Raw genomic sequence first — 27,307 nt, 5'->3', positions numbered from 1 at the left:
CTCTATCCACTGAGCCAAACCGGTTAGGGCTCAAATTTGGTTTTAATGTAGTAAATAAACATGGTCACATGTATCATTATCATTATAAAGTATGATATTCAGCAAGACTGGGTTAAGGATATAAAGGAACTCAGCATTATAGGTTAAAAGGTTCAAAACCCTGAAATTTAAAGAACTATAGGCTACATTTAAGTCAGAAATATTCCACAATATGAACTATGTATTGTTACTAAATTTACTAGTTACTGTTTCTACCAGGAAACATTCAATGTACTAAATCTGGATTAAGGTAAAACTGGTACCTCTCTCTTCAAACAGGAACACAACTCTGAGGCATATAAAACTGACTCCCTGACAGAGAATGCTCAGCCTATCCTTTTTATAGAGATTGAGGTTTCAGATGATTCAGACCTGTCATCTTACAGGCCAAAGTGAGCAAAATGAGTTAGTAATAGTTCAACAAAAATCTGAGTGCCTATCATGTAGCAGACACTGTTTTAGAAACTAGGTTAAAAACAGTTGAACAAAACAATACAGAGTAGGAGACAAACAATAAGCAAAACCAGTAGGTAAAATGAGGATGATGTGGTGGTGGCCTTGGTGAAATGAAAAAGAAAGCAATTTATATTGATTGCTAATCAAAGAATACACAGTTTGCCGGGGGTGGAGGGACGGCAAGCATGGTAGAAGAATTCTATGCTTTGTCAGGACACAAATTTGTCAGTTACCCAAGCCTTGCTTCTCTCCTATCTTTCTTGAACTCTTAATACTCTAAAAGTTTTGAGTGAAGTGTATTATAATCTGAAATAAAGTTAGATTAGGTCAGAAATCTTACTCTCACAATACCAACAAGTCCTATACTGAATGCCATGACTGCCTGAGGCTGCAAGCGTTTTTGTTGTGGTGGTTGTTGATCCTAACTTTTTACTAGCTGGTGTGGCTTGGTGGATAGAGCATCGGCCTGTGGACCGAAGGGTCGCAGGTTTGATTCGGGTCAAGGGCACGTGCCCCGCTTGTGGGCTCGATCCCCGCTTGTGGGCTCGATCCCCGCTTGAGGGGGAAGGGGGCCTGCAGGAGGCAGCCGATCAATGATTTTCTCTCATCATTGATGTTTCTGTCTCTCTCTCCCTCTCTCTTCCTCTCTGAAATCAATGAGGATATATTAAAAAAAAAAATACCCTAACTTTTTAGAGAGAGTGGAAGGGAGGGAGAGAGACAGAGAGAGAGAGGAAATCATGACACATCAATTGGTTGCATCCTGCATGAGCCCTGACAGGAGCTGAGCCTTCAGTTGAGGTACTTGCCCTTGACCTGACCAGAATCTAATCTGCGACCCTTCAGTCCGTGGGCTGATGCTCTATCCACTGAACCAAACCGGCGAGGGCGACTGCAAGCATTTTACCAAAGATTCTATAATATGAAAAAAACATTTCCTTGGCTAGTTAAAACCCTAACAAACTTGGACAGACCTGAGTTGTACCAAGACAATGGGAAAAATGGGCTGGAAGTAAAGAGTTTATAAAGAAATGAAAACATTAAATAGAATGAAGGCCAGAATGTAGTAAGTCTTTTAGAGCAGCTACCATAAGCAAAGACTCTTCCAATTAGTCAGTATGGCACGTATTAAGTCATTGGTGTTGTCCAAGTCTGTCTTGATAAAATGGCAGAAAACTCTAGGGAGTTTGAAAATTGCTCGTTTTTAAAACACTATACATTGTAAAACTGCCTGATGAAATAACTCCGGGTTATCTTACATCTCAGAAAATGTCCACTACCCTTTCCTCTTTCAAAAGATAGCCCTTCACATGCAATACAAGAAACTTTCAACATTACTCAGGACAAATGTCTGTCAAAAAATTCCCCCATCATGAATTTATTCTAGTTATTTGCTATAATGAGATTTAATGTGCACATTCATCTTCAAAAATGCTAATCACTTAAAAATATGGCACTACTCTATTAACAAACAAGGATTATACATCTACTAGAAGGGAATCAACGTATGGTAAGAGAAAAATGTCATAACTCAATAATCATAGAATGTCTCCCAAATGACCCAGTACTGAGCTCCTTGGTTACCCTTATCTTCTTAAACTCTAAGTTCCTATAAGACTCCATTTCTGAAATAAGACTAGGAAATTAAGTTGGCACTCATGGTCTAAATTTCTAGACCACTCCCAAGCCAAAAATGCAAGATCCTTTCATCACACGTACTAATCATGTGGCCTTGGCAAATTGCTTAATCTCATCTAAAAAAGAGGGGATACTAAAGCACCTAACTCAAGAACTGCTGTCAAGATTAAATGAGTCAATACAAGTGAAGCGCTTAGAACAGTATTTGACACTTATCAAATTCTCAATAAATGTCTCCAAACACCATATTCTAAAAAAAAAAATCTCCTGACACAGAGACTCCAGACCAGCTGCCTTTTTATTAGGGGAGAGAAAAAAGACATATTGTCAAATCATAACCACCTTCACCTGGTGATAATACAGAAAATCCTGATTCCGGGCTTTGGACACTTTTCCTACTACCATTCACAAATAAAAGAAAGGAATTTAAAGAGTTTTCATCTATTTCAAATTTTGGGTGATGCAACTTCTAAATCAGTTAGTACAAACCAAATGCCTATGACATGCCAAGAACTGCTAGGTTCTATGTGGATAAAGACATTTAAGGCAGCCCAATATATATATAAAAAAAATTATAAGCCAATGTTGAAAGATAAGTTTCCTGAACAAAATGTTTCAGCAAATGATCTTTATCACTATCAAGGTCAAAGTAAATGTTAGTTCAATGTCCGACTAGCTGAGCGATTTAATAACCTAGCACAGAACTAGCCTTTGGCACCATTTTTTACAGTCCCTTTCAAACTTTAGAGCAATGACTGGTACTGCACTAGTACTTCACTGGTTTAATCTCTGACTTACTGACTCAGAGATTCCAGAGGAGGATAAAGCTCAGGAATCTGCATGACAAGTTTCCCAGATAATGAACCTGGTTTGAGAACCACACCTTGACTGGATTTTATGCGTTTCTGAAAGAGCAGGAAGATTGAGCTGCATATCAGAGCTCTAGTCCTGAAAAATGCCAGATGACACTGACACTCTCACTCTTCACCAGAGTCATCTTTGTCCAGGAGCACAACTTGCAGGTTAGTAGGGGATGGGACAGGTGTTGTCCTTGGTGCTGCTTTAAATAATCTCTATACTAATTGTACAGTAACTGAGAATTTTGCTTGGAATAAGAAGAGTGCCATTTAGCTAGAAAATATGGTATGAGAATTGAAGAATTTTTCCTCTTCTATGCCCAGAGTATTTTATCTTACAGAACAAGATGGGAGTTAAAAATGACATTATGAAAAAACTTCCAAGTGAATGCTTTATAACATCAAGTAAATTATTCAAATTAAAGAAAACCATATACATTTACTCTACGATTCAAAATATGTTCTTTTTACTGTTTCTTGTTCCCCAAACTGTCCCTTAGTTCTCCCTAAGAAGAATGAATAGCTTAGAAATCTGTTCTAGTTGCCACTAGTTACTCCCCCCTCTCCTTAGGCATTCATTACTTTTAAGTAAAAGGATACCTGCAACTTGGAAAAGCCATACACATGGGTGAAGAAAGACTGCCAGCCTGTAAGTAGCCACTAAGTTACTTTTTCACATACATACTATATGCTTATTCATACAAGGGAGGCTTGAAATATTCAGGTATAGGTTTTCCTACACTTGAATTTTCTCATGTTCACAAAACAAGAAAGACAAATTTTCGTGCAAAACAACACCAGCAACTTTCAGCCACAGCAGCATCAAAATAGGAAGTTAGCCAGCAGACACGTTGCAGCCAAGCTAGATCCTAAACAAAAAGTCTCTTTTGTACAAAGAAAAATGTTTTGCTTTTGTTAAAAAAAAGGCTGTAACTGGCAAAATTTCCCCCTCAATGCTTGCCCCAAAGTTTAGTGTATAACTTCCTATTCCAGACGCCTACTGCGTTACTCAAATTGAATATAAATGTTGATTACTGCAAATGCACTTCCAATTCTGCATGTAGATAAAAAATCCTTTCCAATCTTATTTTTACCTACTTTCTTCCAATGTCTTCTAAATAAAATCATAGTATTTTCAAGCCTATACTTTTATCAAAGGTTTCAAAAGTAGAAACCAAATTTCAGTTTTATTTTGTGTCTGATGAAAGGAATACATCCCTCAAATGACACTAAATTGCGTAACTAAAAGCAACATGGTTAAAAATTACTAATTTCTGCCTCTTCTGCTCTTATGATTTTAACATTAACCTCAAAATGACATTTCTAAAAATACCTGTAAACCCTAAAATACAATTAATATACTTTATCATTTTTACATTAGGTAGTGGTTATGGGCATGGGCTTTGAATCCTAGGTCTGTCACTTACAGTGTGACCTTGAGCAAGTTATTTCACCATTTTAAACTCGAGTTTCCTCAATTGGTAAAAGAATAGTATTTTTACTCCATAAAATTGGCTATGAAGATTAAGTGAGATAATTCATATAAAGTACTGCACCCTGGTCTGATATTTTAGTTGGTCAGAGCACCGTCCTGATAAACAGGGGGCCAGTTCACTGTCCCTCAGACCGTTGGAGGGCAGGACTATAGTTTAAAAAAAAACTATGAACAAATTCCTATGCACACTGCAATATCTTATTTTGAAGTAAAAAAACAAAACAGGAACAAATACAATATTTGTATTTGCATGTGGCCCGCGGGCCGTAGTTTGAGGACCCCTGCTGGTCATGGCACAGATAAAAATCAACCAATGAATGCACGAATAAGTGGAACAAAATCAATGTGTGTCTCTCTCTCCCTTTCTCTCTCAAAAATTAATAAATTAAAAAATAAAGTACTGAGCATCATATAAGCTCAATAAAAATTAACCCCATACTACATCTACACATCTGTTAATATCTTTATTTTACAGTACAGGAAAACATTATCAAAATTTACTCCCCTATTTTGAAATGCTCAGAGATTAGGCTGAAACTTAATTCTTTAATGAGAAAAAAGGAGTCAATAAGCAAAAGACCAACTCAGGAGGATTATTCCACTGACATTCTCATCACAAATCTATTCATTAGCTTTCAAAAACTGTAAACTGTTAGCTTACGTAGCTGTATACCTCAAAGTAGTACAACTTAATTAATATTACATAATTTCTTTTTGAAATATTAAACTGCCTTTCTTTACTCGGTCCAAATTAATAAGTTTTGGTACATGCATCTCATTGAAGCCCAATAGTGATAAGTATATATCCCAGGATTTAAAATGTCATTCTTAAATATGAAAATGCCTCATTTAATGATTGCTACATATTGCTTAGTATGGTTTAGATCAGCCGTGGGCAAACTACGGCCCGCGGGCCGGATCCGGCCCATTTGAAATGAATAAAACTAAAAAAAAAAAAAAAAAAAAAAAAAAAAAAAAAAGACTGTACCCTTTTATGTAATGATGTTTACTTTGAATTTATATTAGTTCACACAAACACTCCATCCATGCTTTTGTTCCGGCCCTCCGGTCCAGTTTAAGAACCCATTGTGGCCCTTGAGTCAAAAAGTTTGCCCACCCCTGGTTTAGATAGACACAAAAGTGAGGCACAGTTCTCCACAGCATTAGGCTCCGGATATGGAAGCCAGAGACATGTTAGCTGGGTTAGTGCCATGATGGACTCAAGGTGTCTGCTGGTGGCAGCAGCTACTCTGAAAGGCCTTCATTGGTTGGACTGGTCTCAGCTATTCTTCCAGGGGTTTTAATCAAGGACACCATCAACTTCCTCTTCCCTTATTATTTTTAAAAATCGTTATTGTTAAAAGTATTACATATGTCCCCCCTTTTCCTGTTGACCTCTTCTAGCCCACTCTTCCCTTTTAAAATTTTACTTTTACTTATTGATTTGAGAGAAAGAAACATCAATTCTGTTGTTCCACTTATTTATGCATTCATTGGTTGATTCTTGTATGTGCCCTGACCAGGAATTGAACCCGCAACGTTGGTTTATCAGGATGAGCTCTAACCAACTGAGCTACCCAGCCAGGGCCTCCTTGTTTTTATTAAAGACACTAGAAGCACCAGCCTTGGCTATCCTAGAGCACACCTAGTCACTTGCCAAGGCGTTACCTCAAACAACTGAACAGGCTGATCTTTAGGCTTGCCAATGAAGTAGAGTACTAACTGGGTTACTTTTCCATTATGCGAGCAAGGAGCACGTGTGTGTGTGCGTGTTTGTATTTTGCAAAAGAAAATACCATAATAGAGGCTGGACTGGAACACCTTCAGGGATCTGACATTTTTAACTGACTTTGTACAATACCCTTTTAGCAATAACACTATCCTGAATCTGCACTGGTCAAAATAACTTTTTTTCCCCTAAACCTCATCCAAGGACATACTTATTGATTTCAAAATAACTCTTTGTATGTGTAATTTTTTCTAACAGGGATTAAAATAACGTTTAAATCTATGATAGTTATCTTCTCAAAAGGTGACTGAAAGTTATAACTACAAAGAATGTATTTTATTTTTATTTATTTATTTTTAAAAAAATATATATTTTATTGGTTTTCCACAGAGAGGAAGGGAGAGAGATAGAGAGTTAGAAACATCGATCAGCCACCTCCTGCACACCCCCCACTGGGGATGTGCCCGCAACCAAGGCACATGCCCTTGACCAGAATCAAACCTGGGACCCCTCAGTCCACAGGCTGACGCTCTATCCACTGAGCCAAACTGGTTACGGACAAAGAATGTATTTTAAAAGATCTGAAATATTTTAAAAGATCTGAATGTATTTTAAAAGATGCATTTCTAAAAGTAGAGAAATATAATTATTTGTTCTATTTACATTGTGTTTTTACTGGGTTATTTTCTGCAGTGGAATAAGTGTAATATCTATTTACCTAAATTATTTAATTTCCAATGAGGGGGGAAAAACCCTTCAAAAAATATCATTCTGGTCAGGTTCCCGACGTCAAGAATCACTTTGTAGGTTTCAGTTACTTTCTAACACTCAGAAAATATCTATCTTTTAATGTAATTTGACCCACAAGATATCAAAAACAGTGAGGCAAATTATAAAGGGTTTGGGGATCTAATGTTAGCAGCCTTTAAAAGCAACAAATTATCACTTAGAAGCAACAAATTATCTATCATGTTTCTTACAAAGCAGATTAAACTCTGAAAAAAATCTTGTGGGGTTCATTTTACCTCATTATGTTTTTATTTTTATAAGATCAGTCTTCCTAACAAGCCAGTATCCAGACTTTAGAATTCAGCGGGGACAATCAACTGCAAAGGTTTTCTTAGACCTATCTAGTGAGTTTAATTATCTTTTTTAAAATACGGGTTTTCCACTGATCTATATTTGATGTCAAGTACAACAGCACCAACAAAACAGCACTTTATTAGTGCAAATCAACGAAGCACACAACACTCTCTCCTCCAGCTTTCCTAGCAGTGCTACCACCTCCACAAGCCTATAGCTGTCTCACTCATGCTCCCTTCCTTATTTGTTGGCAGATCTAAAAAAAAAAAAAAAAAAAGCCACAGCTTAATCTGTAGGAAAACAAGCCTCGCTTGCCAAAAAGTCAACTGACTTGTTCAATGTTTCTAGGCTATTTGGAACTAGCCTAGCTCTTCGGACAAATCTCAGAGAAGTTCACACTAAAAAACTCTAGCTAAGATAGTATACTAGTTCAGTGGAAGCACACTTTTATATTGTTCCCCACCCACCCACCCCCAATCCAATACCTCTCCAAAGCAGTTACTTAACTGCAAATCTGTAAGTTAAATGCATTCTGGGGGTGGGGTTTTCTGAACCACAATTCTATCTGTTCCAAATTCGATAGGTGAGTTTTTGATTTTTAAGAAATACTCACCACCACAACTCAAGCTTAGGCTATGTTAAAGGGTCCACCTAGCCTCATTCTACTTCATTAACCTTTACAGAAAATCCATTGGAAACTGCTAAATAGTATAAAGAACTGGCTTGTAATTAGTTTTTATTTTAAGAGATCGGGGGCAATCAACTTGTGCCATATATTCCCAGTTACAGCCTCTTTCTCAACATTTTTCTTTTATTAATGTACATAAAAAAATGACAGACTTGCCTTGTGAGGTCGGAAATAGAGATACAGGCTGAGAGGAAGAGGAAGAAACAAAGGAATCTGAAAGAAAATACACAGCGTGAGAATTTGACCACCTCACACAGGAATTTTAACTTTTCTTTTATTTTGGCCAAGCATCATAATTCCATTGGGTTTGAGCAAGAGAGAAAAACCCAAGTCTTTATTTCCAATTACTGTTTTCACTCACCTGGCAGCAAAATCTTATTTCATTTTGAGATGCATTTCTAAAAGTTAATCCATTTTTTTTTGGGGGGGGGGGAGTCAAACAGTCTCGCCTCCATAGGAAGAAAAGAGGGGCTCCTAGCATTGCTAAACAAGTACAGCCTCAAGGAAGGCAATGCTCCCCTGCAACTCTTTGTGGGAAAGGAAAAATAAGTATCTGATTATTAACTGATATTTGCTTTTAACCATTTTAAACTGCATTTTGTGAAGTCAGCCACTAAAATATGAGCATTTAAACATACATAGCTGGCAAATATGCAAAGTTGACCCTGAATACTTAAAAAACAAAACGCAATTCACAGGGAAAATAGTACTACATGAGAAATCTTCATCTTTTAAAATTATACTCCTCTAAACTTGGCGACATGTATCAAAAATTTAAAGGTACCTCCCACCCTCCACACGTTCTTTAACGTCTAGAAATTTAACCTACAGATATATGTACACATATGTACAAAGACATGTGTATGAGGATATTCATAACAGCACTGGTTAAGTACTAGAAATAATCTAAATGACCATCAACAGAAAACTATGGAATAGTTGCTGTTGTGAAAAAGAATGGGGTTCAGGTATAGATGCTGATATGTATCTTGTTACATTAAATTAAAAAGCCAAGTGCAGGCCCCGCCAGTGTGGCTCAGTGGTTGAGGACTGACCTATGAAACAGGAGGTTGTGCTTCAATTCCTGGTAAAAGCACAGGCCAGGGTTGCAGGCTTGATCGTTGAAGTTTTTATCTCTCTCCCTCTCCCTTCCTTTAAAATCAATTAAAAATTTTCTTTAATGGTTAAAACTTCTGCTCTCATTCAAAAAGATCCAAAGGCCTGCCTTGTGCCAGGTCCTGTTCAGGCATTAGGGATAGAACAGTGAAAACAACAGCAAAAATCTTCACTCTGATGGAACTTATATTCTGGTAGAGAAGACAAACAAAATAAGTCAAATATAATAAGATAGATTATGACAAGTAATAACAAAAATAAAACAGAGGAGGCCTATAAGGTGATTTGTGTTTTTCCCCCCACTCTTGTGCCCTTTAAATAATTTGGCCAGGCAAAGACCTAAAGAAGGTGAGAAAGAGCGAAGAGCTGTGAGGATGTAGGGAGAAGAGCACCCTCGGCAGAGGGAACAGCAAATCAGACTGAAGGAGGGGTATTTTTGGTGTGAAGAACAAGGCGATCGGTGTGACTGAGGCTGGATGATCCAGGAGGAGAGGTTGGGGCCAGGTAACATAGGGCTGCAGAAGCCCTCTAAGGACTTAGGCATTCACTCTGTGAGGGGAAGCCAATGGAGCATGCGCCCATGAGTGACAGGATCTGACTTAAAATTTTCACAGATTTACACCAGCTGCTGTGCGGAGACTAGACTGAAGCTAGAGGCAAGGGAGAAAGTGTGGAGACGTTAGGAGGCATTGCGATAATCCAGGAGAGCTCCAACAGCACAGGGTGGTAGCAATGGGAGCTGAGAACACTGGTCAGACAATGGATGGATTTGGAAGGTAGAGTCTGTCGGATTTGCTGACAGTTGTATGAAGGAAAGAAAGTCCAGGATGACTCCAAGCTTTTTGATTAGGGCAAAAAGATAGATAAAATAACCATTTATTGAGATGGAAAAGCCTGTGAGAGAAACAGACTTAAAAGGAAAGATCAGGAGTTCGGTTTAGAAATAGTAAGCTTGAGATGCCTATTAGATGTGGAGGCTGAAGATAAAGATTTGGAAGTCATCAATGGTACTTCAAACCACAAGATGGGTGTCATAAATGAGACAAATGAACACAGGTAGAAAAAAGTTACATGAAGTGAGTCCTAGAGCACTCTAAATTTTAGATGTTGTGAAGATAAAGAATTAGCATTATAAAATCCCAGTAAGAAGAAAATCTAGACTCAAAGATTAGTGTTTGCCAAGGGGTGGGGGAAGAAACAAATGGAGAGTGACTGCTAATAGATAAGGGACTTCTTTTGGGGTGATAAAAATTTCCTGGAATAAGACAGTGATGATGGTTGGGCAACCTTGTATATATGCACTAAAAACCACTTTTAAATGGTGTTTTGTATGCTACGTGAATTTATGTCTCAAAATAACAACAAAAAACCACAAACACACAACAAAACAGCTAGCAAAGGAGACAAGGGAGGAGCAGCTAGTTAAAGACATGGAGGACACATTGAAAAAGGTATTTCAAAGAGGAGGGAGTGATGAATTTTACCAAAAGCTGTTGAAAGAGCATTTAAGATGAGGACTGAGAAGTGACCACTGGATTTAACAATGTGGAAAATAACTGGTGAACCTGAGGGAAGTTTCTGTAGAACAGCAGAGCAAAAAGGTACCTGGCTTAGAAACCATGGGACCAGAAATTAGCTCAAAGTTAAAACTGGTAACTTAATTCAAGAGGGCGAGAGAACCACTTTTTATCCTATTTCAAATTTTAAAGAGAGGCATTGTGTATATTTGCAAGAGAACTGAATTAGGCCCTCAACCCCTTAGTTTTAACCTACCCTCAACTTCACAGCCACAAACCTTTGCGTATATCATTTCACATGAGTCTGATTTCTCATCTGTAAAATGAGGTTTATATCACTACTTGACTAACTCACAGATAAACATGACACAAGTCTTTCTATTGAATATAGCCTTTAGAGGGGTTATCTGGGTTTTATTTACCTTCCTATCTCCTAAGGCACCTAACAAAGAGCTTTAATGTTTGCTTGAATATTTGTTGAATTAAGTTAATATATGGGCACAATTTACTAGTAAACCATAAAGCAATACACAAATGTAAGATATAAAAATTAAACATTTCTACTTCCTATGTAAAATGAAGACAATGCTCACTGTTGAAGTGCTTTCAAGTAACAGGACAAAAAGAGCTTTGTATTAGTCTACCCTTCAATATACCCTCAAGGGCAAGCTGCAAATGAAAAACATGTAAAAAAAGCTCACATGTCCCCTCTTGGTTAGGTTATGATGATGTCCTTACAGGGAGAAAAAAGGAGTGAGTTAATTTTTAAGGGAGAAAAAAGATTAAGAACATTTATCTGAAATTTTAAAAGACCACAACAGTGGGCTACCTGCTGACAACCCCCCCCCCCCAGATAATGTAAAATACAAATCTTATACAGTATTTAAAGGAATTCTCTCTGAAATTACAAGATCACAGAGAGTTACATGTCTTACATAAGTCAAAGACATGTAGACATGTAGTAAAAGACTTCAATGATGCAATCTCAAGCAATACTAATTATGGATAAACTTAATTAACATACCTTTTCTAAAAGGGCTTTAAAAAGTTTTACTATGAAATTTACGTATTTCCCACAAGTCTGTACAGTTTAGGCCAGTGGCCGGCAAACTGCAGCTCGCGAGCCACATGCGGCTCTTTGGCCCCTTGAGTGTGGCGCTTCCACAAAATACCGACTTCTGCGCATGGGCCGCGAAGTTTCAGTCGCACTGTATGTGCACGCCCGCACCCGGTAGCACCACACTCAAGGGGCCAAAGAGCCGCATGTGGCTCGCGAGCTGCAGTTTGCTGACCACTGGTTTAGGCAATAAATTATAAGCTAAGTTTGAACACAAACTATAAGCTAAGTACACACAATAAATATGCATAGTTAGCCCTAGCTGGTTTGGCTCAGTAGATAAAGTGTCGGCCTGTGGACTGAAGGGTGGTCCCCAGGTCAATTCCGGTCAAGGGCACATGCCTGGGTTGTAGGCTCCATCCCCAGTAGGGGGAGGGTAGGAGGCAGCTGATCAGTGATTCTCTCTCATCATTGATGTTTCTGACTCTCTCTCCCTCTCCCTTCCTCTCTGAAATCAATAAAGATATAGTAAAAAAATAAAATAGTACTTCTACTCTCTATCCCTTTATAAAAATATGCATAGTTAATCAATTCTAGGATTATGGCTGGTCTAAAAATAAATGCCTTTCTACAGAACAACCTCTTGGCTCAAACAAAACTGGAAACCTTATCTTTCCCTTTCTCTTCAATGACTTGTCACCAGTTCCTTCAATACCAAACTTAATTTACAAGTTCTTTTTTTTTTTTTTACAAGTTCTTGAAATACATAGGATTAAACAGGCGACTCCTATATCAGGAAGAATATATCATTTCCTCACCACAGAATACAATAAAAGCAATTATATTAGTTTTATTTTGTTTTCAGACCATCTCTAAAATAAAAACTAAAAACACTGATGCTCTGGATTTCAATTTCAGGTTAAGGTATGCCTGTTAAATATATATACCAACTGGTTTGTTTGATCAGAGGGGTTAAATTACTTGTGAATTTGACCCTAAAAGAGAACAGCATTATAAGAAACCTTTCATTCCTGAGGAATAAAAACCCTCCAAATCAACAGGCATTTTGTAAACTATATTGACATGACCATTCTTGCTGACTCCTGTACTCTTGCTTCCACTGATAGGAGCTTCATAATGTATCATTACTACATTTATTCTGGTCAGAATGCTGTAGCTAATATTTAAGCATACAGATGTCATGTCAAGCCATCTATGAAACATCTTGCCTTTCCCTGCCCCCAACCACCACTTAAAAAAAAAGTTATTTTTATTGATTTCAGAGATAGGAAGGGAGAGACAGAAACATCAATGATGTGAGAGAATCATTGATCAGCTGCCTCTTGCGCCTCCCCCCTACTGGGGATGGAGCCTGCAACCCAAGAATGTGCCCTTGACTGGAATCAAACCTGGGACCCTTCAGTCCGCAGGCTGACGCTCTATCCACTGAGCCAAACTAGCTAGGACCAACCACCACTTCTTTAACAGACCAGCTGAGTGAAAGGGGTAGCAGCTTTAAGACATTAATGTGAGGGGTCAAAAGTTGAAAGAACTCACTTTTAGAAAGAAGAAAAAGGTATTAAGATCTCCCTTTATTATGAGGAAGATTATGATTTCTCACTTGTAATTCAATTGCTATTTTGCACCTAGGTGCAAAAGTCTGTAATATGCAAACAAATGCACAAAATATTAGGTATTGTAATTCAATAAAAGGAGTTGAGGTCAAGGCAAATTTGTCTAGGTCACATTGCTGAGGCTGAGGGTTTACACTGGGCCATATAATTAATGAGTCAGCCTAAAACCCAGATGTCTCAGGGACTCAAGTCTGTGTTTATCACCGTATTACAGTGCCACTGATGATGTGACATGAATACAATATAGATAACGTCAGTGTTGAACAGGTAGTCAGTCAGATTCCTTTTTATTTAAGGGTTCAGACTGAAAATACAAATTATATACTTACATTTGATTGACTTGTTAGAACAAAGTGTGAAAATGATGCCATAAAAAGTACATAGAACAGCCCTAACTGGTTTGGTTCAGTGGATAGAGCGTAGGCCTGCAGACTGAAGGGTCCCAGGTTCGATTCTGGTCAGGGGCATGTACCTTGGTTGCGGGAGCATCCCCAGTAGGGGGTGTGCAGGAGGCAGCTGATCTCTCTCATTGATGTTTCTAACTCTGTTTCTCTCCCTTCCTCTCTGTAAAAAATCAATAAAACCTATTTTAAAAAGTACATAGAACAACTAAGTTTCATGCATGAAGAAAAATTTAAAGCATAAACTTAAAAAAGAAAAGTTGTCCAAGCTGTTTTCGTTGCTGCTGTTTTTTTGTTTTTTTTTTTATATTTTATTGATCTTAGAGAGGAAGGGAGAGGGAAAGAGAGAGAGAAACATTAATGATGAGAGAGAATCATTGATCGGCTGCCTCCTGCATGCCCCTTACTGGGGATCGAGCCCGCAGCCCAGGCATGTGCCCTTGGCCGGAATCGAACCTGGGACCCTTCAGTCTGCAGGCCAACACTCTATCCATTGAGCCAAACCAGCGAGGGCAGTCCAGGCTGTTTTTGCTTTGAGCTAATTTCCAAGAACAGATACAAGAAATGCAGCTTTATTTTGGCATCATGATTTTCACAGCAATAATACAACCCTCACCCTGAAAAGAGCACTAAATATGTAAATCTATTTCACCTCAACTTCAAATTTCTGCCTTGAAATCTTCAATTTCCTCCAAAGGCAGGAAGCTGGGAAGCCAAGTGTGGCCCCTGACCTCCTGCACGGCGTCCGAGGCACCGGACCGGACCGGACAGGGCCATCGCTCGTTCTCTACCTTTAGGTAGGAACCAATATTTCTAAAATCGTTACTCAGCAGGTCGGACAGACAAAACTGTTCCCTAAAGGACACCGAGTGACCGTTCACTCTTCTCTTTTTGAACGTCTCTGAGACCGAGAGGAGCTCGGTGAAATAACGTGAAGGTTGACATCAACACACGTAGATTTTTAAACCATCAAGGTTTTTCTTAGTATTCGCTTTAAATGAGTTACATTTTGGAATAACAAAGTCCACCTTATTTTCACGGTGCCGAAGCCTGAGACATTTCCTCTGAGAGATGGAGAAAACATTCTGCAACAGGGAAAAGCTTCTGCAATGAAATGATAACTAGGCATGACAGTATCTTACAGGGGCCACCAAACCTGTGTTAATGATTTCTGGACAGTATCAATACACATTTCCAAGGGATAGGAATTCAAGATAGGGAATCTATCTAGTTTATCTTTCAGGTGAGTAGAACATTTTAAATCAAGAAAAATCAAAAGATATGCACACAAGGGCCAGCGATGGAGACCAGTAAGCAATGACAAGCAATTCGCTTTGGCGAATGGAGTGGCTAAGTCATAGGGAAGCTGCTGTTCACCTGGACCTTTGCCCAGAACACAAAAATTGGGAGCAGAAATGCTTGGTGGTGTAAAGGGAACAAGGGCTCTAAATTTGCTGCCTCATTCCTTCCACTGGACAGCCGATCTTGACATTGCAGAAGCTTCCTCTGCTACTGCTTCTACTGAAATGGTCACCACCACACTGGGGAAATCCTACAGGGCACCACAACTCTTACGTGGGAAATCCACGGCTCGAGAAACACGTAGAGGATATACTTAAAGCCAAGATCAGAAATGTTAAGTTCTTTATAACCATCAACCCAAGATTCTGGCAAAGAAGACAAGAAAGCATTTTTAAATCTCCCCAAAATCCTTTAACTAACTAAATAGAGAGCAACATCATCTGTGTGTGTGTGTGTGTGTGTGTGTGTGTGTATATATACACATATATATATGTATATATATATACACATATATATATGTATATATACACATATATATACTGAGTGACCAGATTATTATGACTGGCCAGATTATTATGACCACCCCATAGGTACAATGAAGTGAATTAGTTATGCAAATAATAATAATAAAACCTTGAGAGTATTTGCTTAGGAAGTTTTCAATGTTCAGTATTTTTGGAAGTGTCAATGAAGTACTGATGGGGTGGTCATAATAATCTGGCCGGTTATAATAATCTGGCCACTCAGTGTGTGTGTGTGTGTGTGTGTGTGTATACATTTTTTCCCCCCTCCGAAGACTGAGCTCCTTTGCCACCTGCTCGGGTGCGTTTTTTCCTCCTGCAGAAGACGCCTGCACTGCAGATCTCCGCCCTGGGGGAGCTTGCCAGCCAGCTCCCACCGACGGGCGGGCAGACGCGCATACAATGGAAACTAAAAGCGGCTGCAGCATCCCTCCCCGCCTTTCACGGCCAGGGAAGAGGGGGGTCCCACCAGCTTTGTCTGACCGCCTCCCCCTCCCCCTTTTCTGCGGTTTAAACACCCCCTTTTGTTACACCGCCATCAACAGCAGCCCAACAGAAAAAGCATGAAATCAAAATCCGAGGCGGGCCGGCCCGGCTCCGAGGATCACCTTCTAGAACAGAGGCGGCTGCCGGCGCGGCCCCTCCCCCACCCGCGCCCGGAGGAGCGGGCGGCGCTGCAGATGCAGCCCCGGATCCATCTTGGACCATCGGCAGCTCCCCTCCACCCCCCACCTTCCCCGCGCTGCTCGCACTCATCACGCCTCCCTCCGCCTCGGAGCCTCCGACAATCCGGGCATTTAGCGAGTCCGGCGACGGCAAAGCAAAGGCAGGTAAAAACGGGGTAGAACGCGGCTCCGACGTGTCCACGACACTTCCTCGTCCTCCCCACACGGGTAACCAAAAAAAAAATAAAATTTTTTTTTCGTTTGGATGACCACCAGGAATGTCTGATGGTGTCAACACCTGCTGCAAACCTGCCCTGCAGCCCTTCCGCCGCCGTCCCCCGAAAGCCGCCCCTGATCCCCGCTCCGAGGACCAGCCCGCCCGTCCGCCCGACCCTCACTCCTGAGCCGCCCGGTCCGGGGGCTGCTCCCCGAGCTGGGGGCCCCCGCCGGGCCGCGGCCCACGCCCACTCCCGGGGACGGCTCCCCGCGGCAGCCTGTTTCCTCACGCCCCGTTATTTCCTCACCGCCCGCGCGACCGGCGCTCCCTTCCCCCTCCGCCCGGTTCCCGACGCCGGCCCCGGGCTGCAGCCGCCGGGAGGGAGGGCGCTCTGCCTGCCCCGAGGCCCCCCGACACCCGCTCCCGAGGGCGGGTCCCCCGGCGCCTCACCCGCACAGGAGGAGCCGCAGCTCTTCGTCCCCAGGGCGGGGCAGGCTCCCGGGCTCCCGGCCCCGCCGGGCGCGGAGGGCTCGGCCCCGGAGGACGTCGAGGAGACTGACGGGGACTGAGTGGCCGCCGACAGGTCCGCCATGGCTGCGCAAGGGCGAGAGCGGGCTGAAGAGAGATGTGGGGCGGGAGAGAGGGCGGGGAAAGAAAATGATAGGACGGGGGGCTCTGCGAAGTCCTTTCGCTCCTGCTGCTGCGAGGACGGGCTCCGACAGACTGACGGACTCGGCCGGGCACAGCGAGAGGGCGGGAGCGCGAGTGCGCAGGCGCAGAGAGGGCCCTCGGGCGGGCGGCGGCCGCGTCGAGGTGCCCAGCGACGCAGGACGCAGGCGCAAGAATTGTCCCTTCGCGTTCTTCACGCCACGCCCCTGGGGGGGCGGGGAAGGAGAGCAACCGCAAAGGGGCGTGGCCAAGCGCCAAGCCCCGCCCACCACCGAGACTGCAGTGGGAGGGGGGCCTGCGAATTAGCTTCCTTCGTGACTCCGTGAGTGTTTTAGGGCCGGCGGGTTCCGGGCTCTAAGGATAGACGTCTCTTTTTGCTCTCAGCAGGTGGACTCTCTTTCCCGTCATTTCCAGAGCCCTCGTCTTTTGTCTGATGCGTTTCCACCTGTGACTCCAATGAAACCTGCAAGCCACAGGGTGGAGTAGGCCCACTCTGCGAGGTGCTTTATGAATTTTTCTGGATGTGTCTCACGATATGTTTTCACCATGAGGCAGAGAGGGCACGGTCCGCCATTTGGTAGGTGGAGAAAGATGCTGCACAGAATGGAAAACGATTACTCATTCCAGTCACATTGCAATGCAGCTGCAGAACCTGCTTCAAATTCTTACCTCATTACTGTTCCCCAAAAGGGCTCTAGACCGCCTTGGGTCTTCAGATCGTCTCTTCCTGCGAACAGTCTATCAGGTAAAGAAGGCAAATTTTGACGGATAAAAACCTGAGCTTCTGAGAAAAGAAGAGCCAGGAGATAGCACCCTGGCTGTGGTCAGAGGGGATGGTAAGATGAGGTACTAGAAATTGAGAATATGGTACAAAATACACGACTGAATTTGATTCATAGGGGTCATTAGCAGAAAAATGTATTTGAAACCAAATATCTAGCTCATATTAGATTTTGTTCATTTTTTGGAATTCACTATAGTTGGTCTGCAAAATTCAAAGCCTTCTCCCTACATTTGGTCAAAATATTTGAAATGTGCATAATTCCTTTACAAAGGGGAACAGAGACTGGAAATAATAAAAATCAAGGCTGCAGGCTTTGTTATTGCTAAAGCAGCAATTGATGACCCGAAGGGCAACTGCAGGATCAGCAGATCCTGTAAAGATGCTGCCTCATGAAGGTCGAGGTACTTAGCCAGGTGGCCTGAAAGGAAAAGCAGTCTGACCAATGGAAATACGCTAGAACAGTGGACTACATCTGCCCTTGGCAGTTTTTAAGGTCAGACAAAGCCTAGACAGGAGAAAAACTCCTGGCTGTTGCAACACTGAATAAAGGCACAGAAGCATATTTCCCAAAATAACTTTGTGGCAAACATCTTACTCTGGCACCTACAGCATCAGTTGATAATGCAGGACTCTGCCCTTTAGATGGCAAGAGGAAATACCAGCCAACGGATGACCAAGCCCATCCTGATAAATGGATAAAGTTTAATTTATGATAGTAGGTGCTCCATAAGGAAACGAAGCAATTGCTAGAATCTGGAGACCCTGGCCAGAAAGGAAACCCATTTCCGTGATATCTTTCTAGAAGCAGAGAAAAAGAAGCTAAAAATCAAGACACTGGTGTGGTCTCGGTGGTCTCTTCAGACCCTTCAGATATTTTAATGTAAGACGCCTTTGTGCCAGGTCCAATTGTCGGAGCTCTTTCCTTCCTGATCTCTCCTACTTTACCAGCAAACTTCCCAGTAAGCGAGACTGACTTGGGATGTTATTTGTACACATGATTTGTCCCACAAATGTTTACTGATCACCTGCTGTGTGTGTGGCACTATCCTGGGAAACCTGGAGGGATTAAAAAAAAATGTTTATTCTGTCTTCCATGAGCTTACAAGCTAGTTGGGGCTTCGGACATACTCACATAAAGTTAAAAAATACAAATTAAATAGCAACCCCAAACAATCCCACACAACACAATACTATCATGCTATAATTAGATGGCAAATGAATTGCATGAATTTAAGAGGAGAGGGAATCACTATGGACTTATAGTGATTTGGGGAGTTTTTATGAAGAAGCCCAAAGTCAGACAGGGCTTTGGAGTGGTAAAGAGGGCATTGAAGGCAGGAGAAGAATGGTGTGAGGCAAATACACAGTAAGACCTCCTTCTGGGCAGAACAATCACAGAACCCCGCTCCCAGCCCAGCCCATGATGCACCGCAGTGCTGGCTTGTCTAGCAGAAGAAACTGAGATTGGATCCCCTCTCACCTCTCCCCTTCACAGGCTGCCTTGGCCTCCTGAAGTGGCTGGAGGCTCAGAAGTGTGTCTGTATAGAAGGTGTTTTGAGTGTGGTTAACCCAAGTTGGCTAGAGCCAATGGCTTGCACTGGGAAAAGCGGGAGATAAAATGGGGAAGATACATTGGGGTCAGAGTGTAGAGAAGCTGTAATATAGAACTAAAGAATGGAGGCTTTGTCTTTTTTAAAAAAATATATTTTTTTATTGATTTCAGAGAGGAAGGGAGAGGGAGAGATAGAAACATCAATGATGAAAGAGATGGGCCTCCTGCACGCCCCCTATTGGGGATCAAGCCCACAACCCTGGGCATGTGCCCTTGACTGGAATCAAACCTTCGGTCCGCAGGCTGACGCTCTATCCACTGAGCCAAACCAGCCAGGGCAAGGAGGCTTTGTCTTAAGACCAATGGGGATTCAGTGAAAGTTTTCAGGCAGGGAAGGGCCCCATGGGATTTTTAAAGTGCTCACTGTAGCTTAGTCATTCCTCAGAACTTCTGTTGAGCAATTTTTAATGCTGAGGCACTGAGCTGGGCCTCTTCTTCCTCGGCCCTGTCCTTACAGGACTGGTTTTTACACAGCTAATGTACCATCTCAGCTTCTAGGCAAACTTTTTGACTGGAGGGCCACAATGGGTTCTTAAACTGGACCGGAGGGCCGGAACAAAAGCATGGATGGAGTGTTTGTGTGAACTAATATAAATTCAAAGTAAACATCATTACATAAAAGGGTACGGTCTTTTTTTTTTTTTTTTTTTTAGTTTTATTCATTTCAAACGATCCGGCCTGCGGGCTGTAGTTTGCCCACGGCTGTTCTAGGCCATCTCATTACCCCATTTTTTTTTTTTCTTTAGGAAAAAAGTATGTATCTTAAACATTTAAAAAATATATTCACATGTCATATATATGTTCATGTACACGTGCATGCCCACACATCTTTTTCAAAAGTATATACAATACACTATAAAGTTTCTTCTATACCCACCCCTCTCCACCCACCAGTCTCTCTACCTACATACATGTAGGTAACTGTTAGGAGCTTTTCGTGGCAAGTGCAAAGGTGAAGAAAGCAAAGCTGTATCTTCACCCACCCTTTTTAATACAAACGTTAGCATGCTATGCACTGTTAGGCATCTTGCTTCTTTTCCGTAAGAGTAAATTCTAGTGCTCGTTCCTTCCGTCTTTCTGAATGTTAGACGGCTGTGCTGTTGGCTGAAACAACAAGGAAGCAGCTGGCAGGTCTTGAGCTCTTTCTTACTGTGTTACCATGTGAAGGGCAGACATTCAGCTTTCTAATACCCTGTGAGTTGGGGGTTGACTATTTTCTTTTTATAAAGTAGGACACCAAGTCGCTACCTCATTTTATACATGAACAAAGGCAGGCACGAACAGTTCAGTGCCACCAAAGGATGCAAGCAGTCCCGTCTGTCCCTCTGAGTGCCCATACTGTTGCTTAAACATGGATTTTGCAAGTAGGTGGAAGGTCAGAAGGCTGGCGCAGTCACAGCGAGGGACTCTTTCCTTGGCCATTTACCCACAAGACGGTGCGTCTCCGGAAGACAGGACTGCTTCTCGCCGCCCCTGCAGCATCACTGCCTGGCGCGGCGCCTGGCCCATAACAAGCGCCTTGGCACCTGAGTCACAGTGGCCAGAACCGCAGAAAACAATTTTGCTATTTTTGTGCTTCATAAAAATACTTGAGGAACCTTAAGTATTTACGGCTTTGTTTTGCTGTCCCAGAATGGTGATTACCACATTTCGAGCGCTAACTAGGCATCAGCCACAATTGCCAAACACATCTCAGTTAACTTACAATACTGTGAGTTGAGTAGGCAAATCATTTGACAATGATGAAATGAGTTCAAAGAAGTTAAGTAACTCAAGTTTGCACAGCTAGTGAGCCTCCGAGTCAGAATTCAAAGCCAGGTCAAAGCCAATGGCCTTAACCATTCAAACACGTCTACCTGTCACCTACTTAGGGAAAACCACATGAGAAGCTCAGCCTCTGGTCAGACCACATGACTCAATTCAGAACGAGATGGCTGAAGGCAGGCTGTAATCAGTAACACCAATATTTAGCATTTTTTTTTTTTTTTATATATTTTATTGATTTTTTACAGAGAGGAAGGGAGAGGGATAGAGAGTTAGAAACATCGATGAGAGAGAAACATCGATCAGCTGCCTCCTGCACACTTCCCACTAGGGATGTGCCCGCAACCAAGGTACATGCCCTTGACCGGAATCGAACCTGGGACCTCTCAGTCCGCAGGCCGACGCTCTATCCACTGAGCCAAACCGGTTTCGGCGAATATTTAGCATTTTGAATGTCCACTGTTTTGATGACCCTGAATAGTTGGGAAGGAAACAGCAACAATAACAACAAAACATGTTTCTCATTAATCATGTACCTGTAATTTGTACTGTGTTGTTCCAAAAGCCCAAAGCTTCTACAAGGTATGAGGAAGGCTGATGTTGCTAAGGATGACCTTGATAATGTTATATTGAGACAGATGTTACATCAGTATTTGCTGGTAACTTCCTGAAGAATAGATTTCAGTGGATCTCTATTGGTAGCCCTTGTAATAGAATAGGGTATTTTGTTCAAATGCAAAACTAGATACTTTGTATTAAAGTAACAAGAAAGTAAGTGAGTGGTGTTAGGTGCAACATATACCTTCTTTATTCAACCATTCAATAACTATTTGAGTTTTGCCCAGCTGCTGTGGCTCAGTGGTTGAACATCAACCTATGAACTAGGAGGTCATGGTTCGATTCCCGGTCACGGAATGTGCCCAGGTTGTGGGTTTGATCCCCAGTGTGGGATGTGCAGGAGGCAGCCAATCAATGATTCTCTCTCATCATTGATGTTTCTATCTCTCTCTCCCTCTCCCTTCCTCTCTGAAATTAAATCTATCTATCTATCTATCTATCTATCAATCATCTACCTATCTTTGAGTTTTTACTATCTACCTGGCACTGTGAACAAAAGAGACAAAAAATTGTCTGTTTAGAACATACATTCTAATGGGAAAAGATAAAAAGAAAAGGAAAACTAGTTAGATGGCGCACCATCAGGTAAGAAGTCTTACGGAGATGGACGGGGAAAGGGAATAGAAAATGCAGTTTTAAATTCTTACACTGTGTAATGCAATTGTGACATCATTGGCTTTTCACCCCGCTCTCTCTCTGAGCCTGCCAGATAATACCCGGGATTTGGAAGGTCCTGCCTTCTGCTCCGTGTAAAACCTCAGTAAACACTTTCCCCGATGTTCATGTCTAGTTCCTTCCGGCCCCAGTTGGTCTAGATCTAATCTAGACCCTGAAATCTAAAATCTGGAGGAAGATATTCAAATGATCTTGAGAGTTTGGGGAGACTCAAAAGGGGCAGGGGAAAATAAATCAAAAGAGGACCTTTTTAGGTAAGATTAGGCAGAATTATCTTTACCTCTTCACCTCTGATCTAATCACTAGTTAACAGCTTGAGGGCTTGGCAGGACCTAGAAGTAGCTGGATAGGTTATCCTAGTTCAGAGGCAGAAGAAAAAAAAGTGAATACTTTTTTTTTAAGTGAATGAGGCCATGGTGATGCCAAGAGGTGGTGTATGATGGATGCTTTAGCCTCCCATAAGCTTCACCAGTTACTTAACCCCAAGAGAACTGCCCCACCTCAGTAAATCCAAAATAACAACACTATTTATTCAATTGTGGCAACGGACATTTCCGCAATCCTATGTGAAGTGTGAATAAAAGCACGTTCGGAGAAGCTTGTTTTGCGTTGATTTACCATACAGTTTAAGGATGTGCTTGCAAAGCAGCTTCAGAAAAGCGCCTGTAAACCTGAGGTTAACAAAAGATGGCCGTGGCTGAGGCTGGACAAGGCCGGTGGACGGGTTTCACCGCTCACATTAGCTCTGAGAGTGGGGATGCTGCGCCGTCGGGCTCGGCCCGGGACGGGAAAATGGGGGAAGCTGGTAACGAAGTCACAGCCTCCTCCCCTTGTGAAGTCAAAATCGTTGAAAAACCGGTGCCGCTCACGTCACCCCGGGTTAAGGCCGTCTTCCGGTCCTTAGGGCAGAGTGCCGCCCACCTGTGGCCCCGAGCAGAGTTAAACACCGAAACCGTCTCCAACGCCGGGCCGACGGGGGCTCGGAGCCGGTTAGCCCAAGGGCTGGGTCCCGGGCCGGGTCTCCAGGCGGGACTCGCAGGCGGGCTCCCGCCCCGGCCGGCCCTCACCTCCCCGCAAGGCCTGCTGGGAGTTGTAGTTCAGTTGTCGAAAAGCCCAGAGAAGCCCATCCCCCTTCTTCTGCTTCCTTCCCGCCCGGGGATGAGTGCGCAGAACCAGGAGCCCTGGCGGGGACCCAGAGAGCATCGGACTACAATTCCCAACGGACCGCTGGCCCCAGTGCGCAGACCTAGGTAGACGGCGGCGCGCTCCGCGCTCCCGCGCAGGCGCGCACAGGTCGGGGCGGTGGCGGCATTCGGCCGCGTGCGCTTTTCCGCTCCAGCTCGTCCAGGGCTCGCCGTTCCCGCAGCCTCCCGTCGGGCCTCGCCCACCCGCCCTGTGCTCGCTCCCTCGCAGTTCCGCGCTCCCCTCTGTCTCTCCAGTTTCTCCCAGAGCCCAGGCCCCGCCTGTTTCCCGCCTCCAAGGCCAAGTTTGTTCCCGCCCAAGCCCTTCCCTCTCTGAGCCCTGCTGCTTCTGCTAAGGGCGGAGGCTCCATGTTGTCTCCCCATCGAGCGGTAGCGGCTGCCTCGGGAGGAGCAGGTGAGGCGCCTAATCATCCCCCCCGCCCCCGGGCCCACTGTGTGGCCACCCCCGCCGCCCTTCCTGCTAGAACTCGGAGGGGACCGCCCGACCGCGCCGCCGTGCTTCCTTGTCCCGGGGCTGGGACCGTCTGTCCCTGAATGCGGAGCCGAGGGCTGCTCGCTGGGCCCGGTCGGTCGGGCGCGGGCGGCGTCTTACTCGGCCCCCGGCTGGGAGCGAGCGGCCGCCGTCGGGGGTCGTGCCCTGCGCCGGGGGAGGGCGCTAGTGCTCTCCTGGGCTGTTGCTGCGGGTTTGGCGCCCCCCGCACCCCTGGGGCGGGTCCGGAGGCTTCAGCCCGGCTCTGGGCAGAGCCCGGCGCGCGGGGACTTCGGCCCCTTTCCCGCCCCAGCGCTTCGCACGCTCGGGGGCCGGGAGCCCGGGGTGCCGGGCGCCGGGTGACTCCGGCCTGGCCGACGCCGAGGGAGCGGGAAGGCGGATGCTTTCCCCGTCCCGCCGGTAGGAAGGCCTTGGGGGACGCGACGCTTCGGAGCTGGGCGCTCCGTTTCTGTCCTGACGACCTTGAGGCCCCACCACAAGCATCGAGAAAGTTGGTCTTGAGCCCACGCCGCATGGCCACGAAGGAGATAACAGATGCGGCCCGAGTTATCTGTTAGGACGTTCTTTTAGTTCGTGTGGTACTGCACGTTGTTCCTTTGCTTTCCTGAAGACCAAAAAAAAGAAAAAAAAAAGAAAAAAAAAGTTTTAAATGAAAACCAAGTAGAAGTGACCGTAAATCACGGGTCCGCCTTCGCCTGCCAGTTACCTGGCTTTATGGTTTAACGCGGGTGCTGTTGAAATTGCCACACGTTTCACTTGCGAAATCGAGAGGCGAGAGGAGACGGTAACACTGGAAACACTGGAGGATCGTTTGGTTCGGTCAGTAAATGGACCCGCGCCCTCCCGGCTGAAGACGGAGTTGGTGGGATGCTTTGCGAAAGGGCGGGAAGAGCTAACGGACCGGGAACGCGACCTCACGTTTTGACTTGGGTTTGGAGAAGCAGAACCCACATAGTTTTAATCTGCGGCAAGTACTGGACATGGCAAAGTCCCGAAATTCTAAAATTAGTCCCTTTTTTTTGCAGCCCCCATAGACAGTAGCTTGTAGTCCAGAAATCCCTGCTGTTTCTGCGTAACCACCTGCAAATGAAACACTTGGATGAAAAGTTCTCTACACTAGTACAGCACATGGTCTTATTAGCTAGGGTTTATCTCATTGGAGTAAACGTGCAATTCAGAAAAGCAATAATAAATAAGAGGATAAATGTGAAGAGGTGTACTAGCCTCATTTTCTTAGTTGTCACTAAACAGGCTTTTAAAAAATCGGTACAGCACTTTTTCATTTTTATGATTTCTAAATCATAGAATAAAGAATATAGTCATGCTAATTATTTAAAATAAAATAGAGAATTGTAAGAAGCAAGAAATATAAAGTTTTATTCTACTTCTCCTGTTCCCCAGTGGTCATTATTAATAATTTGGTCACATATTGTTATTTGTTTTTTGGGGTCACACATTTTAAGGTTCCTGTGAAGTACCTTAGGGAACCCTGGGTTGTATGAACTTGTTTGAGAACGGGTTTAGAATTTACCTTTAATGACTAGGCGTGCCTGTTAACGTTTTACGGCCTTATTTTTTCATTTTGAGAAATTGTTCAAATAACACAGCTACGTTTTAAAGTTAGTCTCAGTTCTAAAACATTTCCCCAAGTTACCTTTGACATTTTAGAAGCATATTCTCTAAGATCTATCAAGGGGGGAAGTGCGGGGAAAGCTTTTATTTAAAAGAAAAATCTTTTAGTTGCCATAGCGTTGCAGTTCTCAGCACTGCTGTGCATTAGAATAACCTGTTTTTTTTTTAAAACCTGTGGATGCTTGGGACCCACCCAGAGATTCTGATTTAATTCATTGAATGGTCAGGCAACAGTTAAAAAAAATCCAAATCTAATTTTCATACTAATTTATAATCAAATTTCCCTATAGGTGGTTGCTTATGTTTGAATTGGTTTGTTACTGTATAGGAAGTATAATTTGTAATTCAGTATTTGTGTTAGAAGTTGATGCTCTTCATTGCAAATTTCTAAAGAAATGTTTTTTATTGGCATTTTGATGGTTAGAACAGGTTAAATCTATTTCACAGCTAAAGAATGTTACAGATCAGGAAACAGGCTTCACTGGTAGAGTAGGCAAATAAGCAAGTGATTAACTCTTCTTATGCCTTGAAATGATAAGGAATCTCAGGCAAATAAATACTGCCAAATAAGAAAGCCTTACTAAACTGGAACACATAATTAAAACCTTCAGGTAATGAGAATGATTTTAGTGATGGTCTCATTTTTAGGGAAAAGTCAAATGAGATGAATATTAACTCATTCTCTATTAAAAAGATGCCTAGCATCATTTTTAGATTCAGTTGGGTCTCTGCATTTCTGAATCTTCAATACTGTTTAGTCATAATTGATCTTCATAAATCATGAAGCACTCCACAATTCTTAATTGACAAATGGTTTTGTTCAGCATTCTGTGCTAAAATAAAATATAAAGATTTTTTACAACAGATGAACTGAGAAAAAGCTTCTTCCAAAATCCTTTAATTAATCAAGATGTAAAATTTCCCCTGGTATTGTTTAGTTGGGTTTAAGTAGTACTTTCACTGAAACAGCCTTAAAAAGTGATGGGTATCTACCATCATACTCCTACCTTGAGACAAAGTAGAGCACATAAAAGTACTTACTCATCATCACCACAAAGGAACCACACCCAGCAGTTCTGGAGCTGGCTGAGGGCTTGTACTTTCTCTTGTGATGATGTTTTCTCTGGCCTGGTCTGTGAATTGGGAGCTTTAAAAACTGCCCGCACGGACAAGGCATGAAAATGGCATGCTGTTTCTGAGTGTGTTGCTCTTTGACTAGCGAATGGATCTCAAAAGGAGAGTGGAAAGCTCGGGTCATAGCTTTACCCTGAGTCATGCACTCTACTCAGTGAAATGTTTCTAACTCAGTTGATTTGCTTTTTGGAACTCATTGGACAGTAAGGATGAGCACTGCGGCTGGCTCCGCCCCAGCTGATTTTGTAGAGAAAACCAAGACACAGAGAAGAAAGTGGTTTATTCAGGCTGGTACATTCCGTGCACAACTGG

At 43.0% G+C, this 27,307-nt stretch overlaps 2 protein-coding genes across 4 annotated transcripts in view; one reads left to right on the top strand and one right to left on the bottom strand.

Moving 5' to 3' along the window:
• The window catches only part of RTN3 (reticulon 3), a 43,214-nt gene extending 25,941 nt beyond the window's left edge, over nt 1-17,273 (bottom strand). Inside the window, exons 1-2 of one of the 3 annotated variants that reach the window (XM_081099180.1) lie at nt 16,866-17,134; nt 8,142-8,198 (exon numbers count right to left, since the gene is read on the bottom strand). In XM_081099180.1, the coding sequence (XP_080955306.1) occupies nt 8,142-8,198; nt 16,866-17,007 (199 nt within the window). In that variant the 5' untranslated portion in view covers nt 17,008-17,134. Of the gene's footprint in view, nt 1-8,141; nt 8,199-16,865 lie in introns of all 3 variants that reach the window. The other 2 variants (XM_081099181.1, XM_081099182.1) reach the window with 2 other exon arrangements.
• Nucleotides 17,274-23,830: 6,557 nt separating this feature from the next.
• Nucleotides 23,831-27,307, top strand: part of ATL3 (atlastin GTPase 3) — a 36,575-nt gene continuing 33,098 nt past the window's right edge. Inside the window, exon 1 of the mRNA XM_081099756.1 lies at nt 23,831-24,133. Within this exon, the coding sequence (XP_080955882.1) occupies nt 24,088-24,133 (46 nt within the window). The 5' untranslated portion in view covers nt 23,831-24,087. The remainder of the gene's footprint in view (nt 24,134-27,307) is intronic.

The sequence above is a fragment of the Myotis nattereri genome (assembly GCF_964212035.1).
Source record: "Myotis nattereri genome assembly, chromosome: 9".
Lineage (NCBI taxonomy): Eukaryota > Metazoa > Chordata > Mammalia > Chiroptera > Vespertilionidae > Myotis > Myotis nattereri.
The sequence above is the reverse complement of the archived record's forward strand: the minus strand, read 5'-3'. Positions and strand labels throughout refer to the sequence as shown.